Source organism: Gekko japonicus, unplaced genomic scaffold (genome assembly GCF_001447785.1).
Source record: "Gekko japonicus isolate JY-2015 unplaced genomic scaffold, Gekko_japonicus_V1.1 scaffold1676, whole genome shotgun sequence".
Classification (NCBI taxonomy): Eukaryota; Metazoa; Chordata; class Lepidosauria; order Squamata; family Gekkonidae; genus Gekko; species Gekko japonicus.
In genome coordinates, this window is record NW_015172056.1 from 338,572 (window position 1) to 352,322 (window position 13,751).

Here is a 13,751-nt window from a genome sequence, read left to right on the forward strand (position 1 = left end):
AGCTCATGGGCACTCCATGAAATTGCTGAGCGATCGGGTTAGAACGGATAAAAGGAAGTACTTCTTCACCCAAAGAGTGATTAATACATGGAATTCACTGCCACAGGAGGTGGGGGAGGCTACAAGCATGAACGGCTTCAAAGGGAATTAGATAAGCATATGGAGCGGAGGTCCATCAGTGGCTATTAGCCACAAGGTATAGATAGGGACTCTGGGGCAAGTGATGCTCTGTCTTCTTGGTACTTGGGGGGGTCAACAGTGGGAGGGCTTCTAATGTCCTGGCCCCACTGGTGGACCTCCTGACGGCACCTGGTATTTTTGGCCACTGTGTGACGGAGTGTTGGACTGGATGGGCCTTTGGCCTGATCCAACATTGGCATCTCTTATGTTCTTATGTTCTTATGTTAACCAGCATTCAGCTCACAAACTATCATTCAAACATCAGTTTTCTTGACATGTGCTGCTAGGGATGGGCACAAACTGCATTTTTGTGGTTCAGTTCTTGGATGAACCACGAACCAAACCATGAACTGATACAGTTTACAAACTGAACCAGTTTGTATGGGTTCATGACCTTGCTTTCTGCTCCCCACTACTTTCTGCAGGGAGAAGAGCAGGGGTTTAAACAGCTCCAAGCCATTTCACCCTCTGCTTTCTGCTCCCTGTGAAAAGCCTGCCAAAAGCAGCAAAAGCATCAGCAGATCCTAACTTGACAGACCCTTACTTACCCTAATTACCATAAATGCCTGCATTCAGATGATCAGATTAATGTTTTAATTGTTTTATCTCAATGTTTATGAATGATGTAGATCACTTAAAGCCCTGCACTGCAGGGATTAGAAGATTAACAAATTTAAGATATAAATAGATACAACAAATTAATTAACCGTAGTTAGTTTAATTAGCCGCCCTGAGCCATTCGCGGGATGGGCGGGGTATAAATATGATAAATAAATAAATAAATAAATAACACATGGTTAGGCGTGCTGTCTGAACCAAACCAAAGTTTTGATGCTTAAAAAACAGGATTTGGCCACAAAATTCTCTAGGTCATTAGAGATTAACTTCGGAACTGCAAAAATACATACAGTATTTACTCAAATGCAAGACTAGGCATTGTTCCCAGGTGTCCCATTAAAAAAAAGGAGGGGGTGCTTAGAAGTTACAGTTACCTTCAACACTAAGTGTGTGTGTGTGTGTGTGTAACATTTTTAAAGGGATTGCCTTACATTCAGGGACATCTTCCTCTTGAGTAAACACAATATTGTTTCTTAAACAAGAAGCACTAAGACCCTTTATCTAGTTTCAGAGAGAGAACAATCTAATCATAGACTTCAATTGCCTGAGAACTATGATGACAATGAATAATATTGCCAACCGATTCTTAAAAGCAGTGACCATTGCTAAACTCCAACAACTGGCTTGCTGTTGTAGGGGCACTGTGTACATAGAGTGGTTTTTCTGCACCTACAAATCAACACTGGATACTGTCATGCATGAACTGAAGGGACGGATCCAAAGGTCAGCCTTCCTTCTGTACACATCACTCAGTACTCTATTGTGGGATGACATTTGTATGTGCATCCAACCAGTTTGATGTGGTATCCAGCACCCCTGTCTTGGAAGACAGCACCTTCTGACACATCTCTGGGTGGCTATGGGACTGCGCATCTGTACAGGCCCATAGGTGCCGCTGTACTATATAAACATATGTCAACATGTTAGGGATTGGGGGACAGCAAGAATGAAAAGAACCTTTGCATTGTGGAGGTTCACTCCAGTTTGCAGAGTCTGAGCCTTGTAATGCACAAGTAACCATAGGATTTCCAACAAGGGAATAGCCGGCATCACAGACATAGATAACAGACATCTGATAGGTGAAGTTTGCTCTAAAATAGCGTCCATGGGCAACCTGTGGGGGCAGTGGGCATCTCATAACTGAAAAGGAATGATACAAGATGTCAACTGAGGATTAACAGCATTTGCTCAATTTACTTATGCCCAGAAAACCAAGTTAGACAGGAAAAGAAGATACCTTCACACTGAGGTATAGGCTGACTCCATGCTCCAGAAGCTGTACAGTGACTGGAGGCATCGCCAACGTGCAGGTAGCCAGGGTTACAAGAATAATTTACGTATGTGCCAACAGGAAAGTTTGCCAATCCATGGCCATCGTGCTCACCATTGGAAATAGGTGGAGGAGGATTACACTGCAGTACTAAAGCAAAATTATGTGAGTGCCCTGCTTCTCTCAAAACAAACGCTCGGCAGAGTACTGGGCCCAAACCTCTGAAATCTTGTGTAAGGATTGCCTCTTCACGAGCACACAGTGTTGTGTATGTAGTTCCTTGGTATATTACATTTCTGTTCCATCCAACACCTTTTGGATTTATCCCCATGACCCAAGCAGCATGATGACTCCAGGGACCACTTGTTGTGGCTGCTTTCACATGGTGATAATTCATTGCCACTGTAACCTGCACCTTTCCCCTTACATCTCCAAAATGAAAGGGGATAGAGACTTGATGGTTTAAAAAAAATGAACTAGCACATCATCACAATATTGTATACCATGGCTAAATCTATGGCTATTTGTCAACTATCGATTTTTTAAAAAGGAAAAAGAAAACATGTTGATGGAAGGATGAAATGGCAGCCACGGAAGCTGAGGTAAGGGAAAAGGCACTAATGCTGGCAGGATCTATGAAAACACACAACTTCCTGTCCATATGATATCGAAAGGCCGTGAGGTTTCCAAAAAAGGCCATATCAAATCAGGTTTGGGAGAAATAGCAGCAAAGTAGGGGGAAACATAGAAACAGGACAGACGGCAACATCACATGGATGCTCCTGAAAACATCACTGCAATAATGAAGTCCAGGTGGAGCAAAGCATCTGCGTGAAAGCAGCCTGACTCCAAACGATTCTCAGTTCTCTTCTGGAATTCTCAACATCCTTAACTTGGTTTTTTCCCCCCTGCTGCTTTCTTCCCAACCCCCCTATTCTTGTACATCCATCATCCAGCTGTGTTCATTCTTAACCTAACAGCAGCCCAATAATATACAGCACTTATGTTGCATGAACTTTGTTCAGTTCCCCAGTGCTGCCCAGAAAGCGCATTAACACTCAAGACAATTTGTAATTCTGGTTCGATGTCCGGTTACAATAGGCAGGAGAACACAGAAATTGTTCAAAAAATCAGGAACCTGGCTAATTTAAGACAATCCACAATAACCAAGATAACCCTATCTTTGCCATTCATCCTTGCTGCAATGAGCAATGCTGCTCAGTAACTTAGATGCCTCAGCTCTACCCACATATTGTCAGTAGAGGTAAGTATGGAGTGATCCCTGTGAATCCCTCTTTGCAGAGGGGTGCTGATGATTTCATCCTAATTCATTTAAGTGTTGCATATGCACATGAGTGTTTCATTGATTCCTTTCCCCTTTCTCCGCTGAAAGATGCCAATTAACTACAATGGAAGGGAGGCAGTTTGGCATGCTGTGCTCATTGTCAAAGAAGTCATCACATGTAAGAAACTCACCTTTGCAGCGAGGGGCAGGGAGAGTCCATGTGCCAGATTCAGTGCAATACATGGCTGCCTCACCAATCAGAGTGTACCCGTGCTCACATGTGTATTTCACAGACATTCCAGCACTGAACACTGCTGCTTCCTGGTTGCTGTGAAACCCATTTTGGACTTGTGGGGGTCTGTGGCATTGCAGGACTGAAGGGAGAAAGAGAGAAGGTTACTGCAGAACTGTTGACTGAATTATGCTTCAAGGCCTCACATGCTACTTTCTGTCACATGTTTTCCATTAGACTCATGGCTGTATGCATTCAATGCATCGGATTTCTTTAGTCACAAGGGCAACTGTGTGCAGGACATGGTGCTGGGGGGAGAACAATGTGAGAGTACAAAGCTCTGTGTCAGGTATTATATCTGTGTATCTCTTGGGCAAAATTCTGCTCACGCCATGCAATTTTAATCCTACAGCCATGGGGAGTTTGGGTCATTCTGTGGAACAACAACACTATCAGGTACTCCAGCTTTGGGAGAAAAATCCCTAACATGTACAGACATCTAAGTCTGGAGGTTTTTCACCTCAGGTCCTGAACCTGCTTCAAAGTGAAATGGATGTGATCTATAGATCATATTCGGACTATATTAAGAAAAATGATCTGCGTGGAGAAATAGTGGTTAGATTTTCAAAAAGACATGTGAGGGGTCAAATCTTGAAAGCAACAACAGGAACGCCCCTGAAAATCAATGGAAATACTATTCAGAGCCTAAAAGACATTTCATTTGAAATTAGGAAGAAGAGGAAGAAATTCAAAGAGTTGGCTTTATTTTTACAAACAACATACAGTACAAATGGCTGATCCCTGAAGGCCTACTCTTCAGAATAAATGATAAAAAAGAAAGAATTCACACTGTTAAGAAAGCAAACAGGTTTTTGAAGCAGCAACTGGGAAGGTCCAGAGAAGACGACAAAGAAGTCGACCAAGATAAAGAAAGTGGTAAAGACACTTCTTCAACTACTGAGGAGGACTCTGAGTCAGATTTGGGGACTGTGGCCCCCAAAAGAGACTATGATTTGAGGAAAAGAAAAGTCAAGAAATGAGATGCTGAGGAACTCTGAATTCCACTTTCAAGAAGCTGTATTTTTTTTATGCTTGATGCTTTTCTGATTGTCTTAAACAGTAACTGATATCGGGTTTTGGGGAATAGTAGCTAGATTTAAAAATTCAAGTTCATTGTAATATTAATAGAATAGATTAAGCTTATGTAATGATCTTCATTACTTGGCTTTTTAGTGATTAACTTTCCTTTCTCCTGTAGATATTAGATCCCCTACCCTATTTTTCTTTGTAGTTTATAGAAAATCAATTAAAAATCCCCTTTGGGGGTCCAAAATAAAGAAGAGAACAACAGACATAGAGTATGGGTTGTATCAAACCAATTGGAAACCGGGCAAGTTCTCAGAAAGGATCTTTGCCACATCATCCTTCCCACAGCAGCTCCCTACACTTTTTCACCTTTTTAGATTTGGCATCAACTTCCTTCAATGTCTCTGCTGTTTGCTCTGATAATTTCTTAGTCTCGTTTAGTTCCAGTTGTCGTGCAGCAAAGTTCTGGTTCAAAGTAGTCAGTTGCTGATTGATGTTAGTCATCTGGTCCAGCAGAGGGCGCAAAGAGTCAGCTAATAGCTGTGAAAGCTCGCTGGTAATTTCCGGTTGTGGGCTTCTACTTCCAGAAGGAGGCTTTAACTGCAATGGTTTCTCTTTCTCGCCTTTCCGCCCCGCCATTTTTGAGGATTGTTTACTTTTTAAGAAAGTTTGCCAAAGTCTCTGTTTTCCACTAAAACACTTAAGTGTGCTTTTGTGTGTTCCAGCGCCCTCTTTTTAAAATGCTCCGTTTGACTTTCGCGTCTGGGAGTTCCTCCCCACACTCGCTTGAAAAAGAGGCGCTTTCTCACCAAAGTTCGGTGTTCTGCTTTCAACTCAACTCACAGTTCATCGTTGGTCTTAAGACCCACCTGAGGTACATGTAATACGCCCGATCTTCACACGCTTGTCTCGGTCAGCTACTCTTTAGCCATATAGCCACACAGCGGTAGGACCTTCGGGACGGAGGGAAGCTTCGATTCCCCGGCATCAAGCTAGTTAAAGAGGCAAACCCTCAAAAGCCCCCTGGCTAGGAGCCCTATCCCAAAGGGCTCCGGGGGCGTAGCAGACAGTCGCCCCCCTCCTAGCCACTGGCGTTCAGATCGCGGCCCCGGGAGCTCACCAGCGTTGCGTCTGCCATTGTGCCGCCAAAAAATGGAAGTCTATGTCTGTTGTTCTCAAACAGTGGTATGTACCACCGGTAGGATTATCCCAATATCCAACTGCAAGTGTGACATGCTATGTTCTGCAATCCTTACGTGCTACAGATTATCCACCTTAGATATTTTGGTATGCTAGGAGTAATAACAGAATGTCCATAAACGTACAAAAATCTTTCTCAGAAAAAGGGGGGGGTTGTCATGGAGGGTCCCAGAATCTTTGAGAGAATGAATGCTAGAGACATAAGATGCAAAAGGCTGAGAAACACTCTCCTCTGTAATGAGGCTTCCAAAAGGCCCTCCAGGTAGTTGGGTGCCCTTTATATTATTGCTGGAGTCTTTGGGCGGAGATACGTAGAGAAATGTATGTTTCCTGGTCAGCCCCTGTTCCAGTGGTTAGAACTAATATTCCAAGAGCCAACAGTTAAAAACAGTTCAAGGCTGGAATTATTACACTTACATTTTGTTTCATTGTAAACTCCAATTTCCACCCATTTTTTAAAAATCTGTTTGACTAAAATAAATGACCAAGTGTGTTACAGAAACAGAATTTAATATGGCTTCACCTTTACACTGAGGGATGGGTGACTCCCACATTCCAGAAGTCAGACAGTATATTGTTGCTGTACCAGTGAGAAAGTAACCTGGGTCACAATGGTAAGTCACGGAGGACCCATGGGCAAAATCTTCCAAAACTTCAGCGTCAGGTTTCCCATTAGCAATCTCTTGAGGTGCAGGACATCCTATGGAGAAAACGTTTCAATATGAATCGAGTAAACCAAAATTTGCATTATAGCCTAACCCAGAATCTCTTACATTTCCATTAATTGAGTATATTAATCTCAGGAGACTTCATTTCCATTTAGATGTATTTACTTATTACATTTATACCCCCTTTTCCTTGAGGTTCAATTTTAGTTAAAAACATTAGGACTGCATTGTTTGATTCTGAAACCCTGCACCAAAGTGAACCTTGAAGATCAGGGGAGATGAAATTTGAATGATATAATAACATTACAAAATAACGTTTTCAGAGGCTGAAATTAAACCAAACAGCTGAGCAGCAGGGAGCAGCAAGCAGGGGTTTAAATAAGTAAAGCAACGTCAGATCCTGGTTTGATGGACCCTAACTTACCCTAATTACCATAAATGCTCACATTCAGACAATCACATTAACCATACTAAGTTTAATTAACACATGCTTTCATGCGCTGCCTAAACAAAACCAATGTCTCAAAAAATGGGATTTGGCCACCAAATTCATGAAGTCATTAAAGAAGAACTGCACTTCTGAACTGCAAAAATATTTACCCAAATGCAAAACTAGGTGTTTTCCCCAGGTGTGCCATCCCTCCCAAAAAGGGGGGGGGTGCTTAGAAGTTACAGTTACCTTCAACAATAATTGTGTGTGTGTGTGTAATATTTTTAAAGGGATTGACTTACATTCAGGGACATCCTCCTCTTGAGTAAACACAATATTGTTTCTTAAACAAGAAGCACTAAGACCCTTTATCTAATTTCAGAGAGAAAAAATCTAATCATAGACTTCAATGGCCTGAGAACTATGACGAAAATGAATAATATTGCCAACCGATTCTTAAAAGCAGTGATCATCGCTACACTCCAACAACTGGCTTGCTGTTGTAGGGGCATTGTGTACATGGAGTAGTTTTTCTGCACCTACAAATCAACACTGAATACTGTCATGCATGAGCGAAAAGGACGGATCCAAAGGTCAGCCTTCCTTCTGTACACATCACTTAGTACTCTATTGTGGGATGACATTTGTATGTGCATCCAACCAGTTTGATGCGGTATCCAGCACCCCTGTCTTGGAAGACAGCACCTTCTGACACATCTCTGGGTGGCTATGGGACTGCGCATCTGTACAGGCCCATAGGTGCCGCTGTACTATATAAACATATGTCAACATGTTAGGGATTGGGGGACAGCAAGAATGAAAAGAACCTTTGCATTGTGGAGGTTCACTCCAGTTTGCAGAGTCTGAGCCTTGTAATGCACAAGTAACCATAGGATTTCCAACAAGGGAATAGCCGGCATCACAGACATAGATAACAGACATCTGATAGGTGAAGTTTGCTCTAAAATAGCGTCCATGGGCAACCTGTGGGGGCAGTGGGCATCTCATAACTGAAAAGGAATGATACAAGATGTCAACTGAGGATTAACAGCATTTGCTCAATTTACTTATGCCCAGAAAACCAAGTTAGACAGGAAAAGAAGATACCTTCACACTGAGGTATAGGCTGACTCCATGCTCCAGAAGCTGTACAGTGACTGGAGGCGTTGCCAACGTGCAGGTAGCCAGGGTTACAAGAATAATTTACGTATGTGCCAACAGGAAAGTTTGCCAATTCGTGGCCATCGTGCTCACCATTGGAAATAGGTGGAGGAGGATTACACTGCAGTACTAAAGCAAAATTATGTGAGTGCCCTGCTTCTCTCAAAACAAACGCTCGGCGGAGTACTGGGCCCAAACCTCTGAAATCTTGTGTAAGGATTGCCTCTTCACGAGCACACAGTGTTGTGTATGTAGTTCCTTGGTATATTACATTTCTGTTCCATCCAACACCTTTTGGATTTATCCCCATGACCCAAGCAGCATGATGACTCCAGGGACCACTTGTTGTGGCTGCTTTCACATGGTGATAATTCATTGCCACTGTAACCTGCACCTTTCCCCTTACATCTCCAAAATGAAAGGGGATAGAGACTTGATGGTTTAAAAAAAATGAACTAGCACATCATCACAATATTGTATACCATGGCTAAATCTATGGCTATTTGTCAACTATCGATTTTTTAAAAAGGAAAAAGAAAACATGTTGATGGAAGGATGAAATGGCAGCCACGGAAGCTGAGGTAAGGGAAAAGGCACTAATGCTGGCAGGACCTATGAAAACACACAACTTCCTGTCCATATGATATCGAAAGGCCGTGAGGTTTCCAAAAAAGGCCATATCAAATCAGGTTTGGGAGAAATAGCAGCAAAGTAGGGGGAAACATAGAAACAGGACAGACGGCAACATCACATGGATGCTCCTGAAAACATCACTGCAATAATGAAGTCCAGGTGGAGCAAAGCATCTGCGTGAAAGCAGCCTGACTCCAAACGATTCTCAGTTCTCTTCTGGAATTCTCAACATCCTTAACTTGGTGTTTTTTTCTGCTGCTTTCTTCCCAACCCCCCTATTTGTACATCCATCATCCAGCTGTGTTCATTCTTAACCTAACAGCAGCCCAATAATATACAGCACTTATGTTGCATGAACTTTGTTCAGTTCCCCAGTGCTGCCCAGAAAGCGCATTAACACTCAAGACAATTTGTAATTCTGGTTCGATGTCCGGTTACAATAGGCAGGAGAACACAGAAATTGTTCAAAAAATCAGGAACCTGGCTAATTTAAGACAATCCACAATAACCAAGATAACCCTATCTTTGCCATTCATCCTTGCTGCAATGAGCAATGCTGCTCAGTAACTTAGATGCCTCAGCTCTACCCACATATTGTCAGTAGAGGTAAGTATGGAGTGATCCTAATTCATTTAAGTGTTGCATATGCACATGAGTGTTTCATTGATTCCTTTCCCCTTTCTCCGCTGAAAGATGCCAATTAACTACAATGGAAGGGAGGCAGTTTGGCATGCTGTGCTCATTGTCAAAGAAGTCATCACATGTAAGAAACTCACCTTTGCAGCGAGGGGCAGGGAGAGTCCATGTGCCAGATTCAGTGCAATACATGGCTGCCTCACCAATCAGAGTGTACCCGTGCTCACATGTGTATTTCACAGACATTCCAGCACTGAACACTGCTGCTTCCTGGTTGCTGTGAAACCCATTTTGGACTTGTGGGGGTCTGTGGCATTGCAGGACTGAAGGGGGAAAGAGAGAAGGTTACTGCAGAACTCTTGACTGAATTATGCTTCAAGGCCTCATATGCTACTTTATGCCACATGTTTTCCATTAGACTCATGGCTGTATGCATTCAATGCATCGGATTTCTTTAGTCACAAGGGCAACTGTGTGCAGGACATGGTGCTGGGGGAAGAACAATGTGAGAGTACAAAGCTCTGTGTCAGGTATTATATCTGTGTATCTCTTGGGCAAGATTCTGCTCACGCCATGCAATTTTAATCCTACAGCCATGGGGAGTTTGGGCCATACTGTGGAACAACAACACTATCACGTACTCCAACTTTGGGGGGGAAATCCCTAACATGTACAGACATCTAAGTCTGGAGGTTTTTCACCTCAGATCCTGAACCTGCTCCTGTCCCACAGAAACACATTCTCGTCAAAAGTGGAAGAAACCCAACCAAAGTCTTACATACTTCTGACACAGCGAGGCACAGGAAAATCCCACGTGCTGTCCGATTGGCATTGAATTGTAGTGTTGCCTTTCAAGATATAACCATGGTGACACTCAAAAGTGACTTTCTCCGTTGGCTGAAACAGCAGTTTAGAGCTTGATTTTCTTCCATTCTGAATTTCTGGACCATCACATCCCTTGACTGTAAATGTAAATCCAATATTAGACCCAGCATATGGACTACAGATGTGATATGTGCTGAGAGGGATAGGGCTATAGCTTCCATCTCCTTCTCTGTGCATACAGTGTCCCAAGTTCAACCTAGCCACCATCCATGTCTTTATAGGTGATGTGAAAGACCTGGAGGGGGATAGCTAGTCACACTAGGCAGTATAAATGTTGATTGTAGGGATGCTGCAAATTTCACTGTGAACATCTATGGAACAACAGCACTATCACGTACTCCAAGTTTTGGGGGAAAATCCCTAACATGTACAAACACCTAAGTCTGGAAGTTTTTCGCCTCAGATCCTGAACCTGCTCCTGTCCCACAGAAACACATTCTCGTCAAAAGTGGAAGAAACCCAACCAAAGTCTTACATACTTCTGACACAGCGAGGCACAGGAAAATCCCACGTGCTGTCCGATTGGCATTGAATTGTAGTGTTGCCTTTCAAGATATAACCATGGTGACACTCAAAAGTGACTTTCTCCATTGGCGGAAACAGCAGTTTAGAGCTTGATTTTCTTCCATTCTGAATTTCTGGACCATCACATCCCTTGACTGTAAATGTAAATCCAATATTAGACCCAGCATATGGACTACAGATGTGATATGTGCTGAGAGGGATAGGGCTATAGCTTCCATCTCCTTCTCTGTGCATACAGTGTCCCAAGTTCAACCTAGCCACCATCCATGTCTTTATAGGTGATGTGAAAGACCTGGAGGGGGATAGCTAGTCACACTAGGCAGTATAAATGTTGATTGTAGGGATGCTGCAAATTTCACTGTGAACATGTGTCAGTAAGCTGCCAATTCTTTTTCTTCCATTTTCCTCTGTATCTCTATCGATGCGCTTGACTGCTTTTGTTTTCATATGTATGCCTGGTGATGCGCTTAATTGCTTAGCTGCTGTAACGTGTATATCTCTCAGGGCCACAGGTGGTTCGCTGCTAGATAGTTGCTTGGGTGATCTCACGGAGTTGCCGTGGGAAGAAGATATGTTTATGCCGCCTAGTATCGTTAGCTCCCAGGCCTGATGGCGCGCGCGGGAACTCCAGTAATTGGGCCTCAGTTGTTTGAATGCACTATAACCCGTCATGTCCTTTGATTCCCCTCATTCCTAACAGTGATCCTGTACATGCATCTATAGCTTCAAATAAAGTAAAACCTTTCTACAAGAGTGTGCTTCTTTGATGCTGTGGGAGCCTGACAACATGTTTGATTGTTGATCTTACCACTTTCTAAGGTAGCAATCAGATCTGAGCTGATCACTTGGGGTGTTTGATTTGTGCTGAGCAGGTGCTCATGCCTGACAAACTGGTTTGCATCGGGTGTTTCCAAAACTGCCCATGTGCAAGGATACTGCTGATTCAAACTGATCAGCAGTCATTAGCATCACTAAGGAATGCTTTGCCAAACACTGAAGGGTAGGTTTTTCCTGAAACACAGCATTCATCGACTGATTTATATGGATTGTGAGTGAGCTTTCTATTTAAGCAATTGCCTGCCAAACACTGAAGTTATACAGCAAGGCTGGGAAGGTAGTAGACTTCAATCAGCTGTGTGAGAACCTGTATACACTTAAAAGCAAATTGTGCTGTTCTGTACTGTATGGTTAGTAAGGAATACAGTGAAACAACCTGTCAATCTCCCAGAAACAGACTGACAAACTATCAAACTGTCCATCAAAAAATAATGGCTCTGTTTGCAACTAGTGGACAGGAAGAAGAAGAGAAGAGATTGGATTTATACTCCACCTCTCAGAGTGATTTACAATCTCCTTCCCTTCCTCTCCCTGCAACGGACACCCTGTGAGGTAGGTGAGGTAGGTGGGGCTGAGAGAGCTCTGAGAGAACTGCTCTTGAGAGAACAGCTCTGAGAGAACTGTGACTAACCCAAGGTCACCCAGGAGCTGCATAGAGGTGCAGGGAATCAAACCCAGTTCTCCAGATTAGAGTCCACTACTTTTAACCACTACACCAAACTGAGCCAAACTGGTATTCAAGCATCTTAATACAGTGTTTAAAATGTGGGTTTTCCTTGATATGTTATCAAGCCCATTTAATGATCATTAATTTGTTATAACCTTCAGCAGCCAATGTGCAAGTTGTTGTCCCTTTGCCGATTGTCCTTCAGTAAGAGATATCTGAGGAATCTTTTATTTTTTTGCCTCAACAGTGCTTTCTAAGGGACAGATCTTTCTAAACCTGTGCTTCTAATGTGTGGTATCTGTAACATTTAAAGGATCCTTCACTTAACCCTTTGAATAGATACAAAATTTCGGTGCAGAAGGGAAGAACCCATTCAAACACAGGTTCTCACATTAAATATCTTTGGTCATTTACAAATCTAAGATCACAATGGAAAAGCCAGTGGAGGCGGGAAACTCTTACCTTCACATCGTGGGACAGGGAGACTCCATGCACCAGATGCAGTACAATAAACAGTTGCTTCTCCAATAAGGACATAACCAGGTTCACAGCGGTATTCTATAGCTTTTCCATTAGTAAATGTTGCTGATTCCAGGGCACTGTATTTCCCATGCAAGACTTTTGGAGGTGAGGGGCACTGTACTACTAAAAGTGAGAAAGGAAGAAGGGAGGAGTATTTAGCTGTAGTAAAAGTGAGACAGGGTTTAGCCTGAGCATCCAAAATTCACAGTTGTTACATGCATTCATTTAGTGAAACATCACATGGTAAGGAAATATCCACAGTCACTTTTTTATTGGAATTGCAACAAGAAAACATGGAAAGAATGAGAAAGTGTTTTTGCAATTTTGATTTGGAAGGGATAGAGAACTATCATAGAATCAAAGAATCATAGAGGTGGAAGGGACCTCCAAGGTCATCTAGTCCCACCCCCTGCACAATGCAGGAAATTCACAAATACCTCCCCCCCCATGCCCTCAGTAACCACCCATGCTAGAGGATGACCAAAAAAAAAATCCTCCAGGATCTCCAGCCAAACAGGCCTGGAGAAAAATTGCTTCCTGACCCCAATGTGACAATCAGCATTTCTCTGGACATGTAAGAAAAGGCCACAAGAACTAAGCACTGATGCAACCCTTCCTGCCTCTCATGCTCTGCCAAAGTTCACAGAATCAGCATTTTTGTCAGATGGCCATCTAGCCTCCATCAGATGGCCATCTAGTCGCCATCTGAAAACCTTCAAAGGAGGAGAGCCTACCACCTCCTGAGGAAGCCTGTTCCACTGAGGAACTGCTCTGTCAAGAAGTTCTTCCTAATGTTTAGCCAAAAACTCTTCTGATTTAATTTCAACCCATTGGCTCTGGTCCGACTTTCTGGGGCAACAGAAAACAACTCCACACCATCCTCTAGATGACAGCCCTTCAAGTACTTGAAGATGGT

General features: G+C 42.9%; 1 protein-coding gene across 1 annotated transcript in view; it reads right to left on the reverse strand.

Moving 5' to 3' along the window:
- LOC107118421 (complement receptor type 2-like) overlaps positions 1-7,539 on the reverse strand; it is a 19,199-nt gene extending 11,660 nt beyond the window's left edge. Inside the window, 4 exon segments of the mRNA XM_015420750.1 lie at positions 2,036-2,218; positions 3,545-3,727; positions 6,395-6,571; positions 7,530-7,539. Coding sequence (XP_015276236.1) covers positions 2,036-2,218; positions 3,545-3,727; positions 6,395-6,571; positions 7,530-7,539 — 553 coding nt within the window.
- Positions 7,540-13,751: the final 6,212 nt, after the last annotated feature.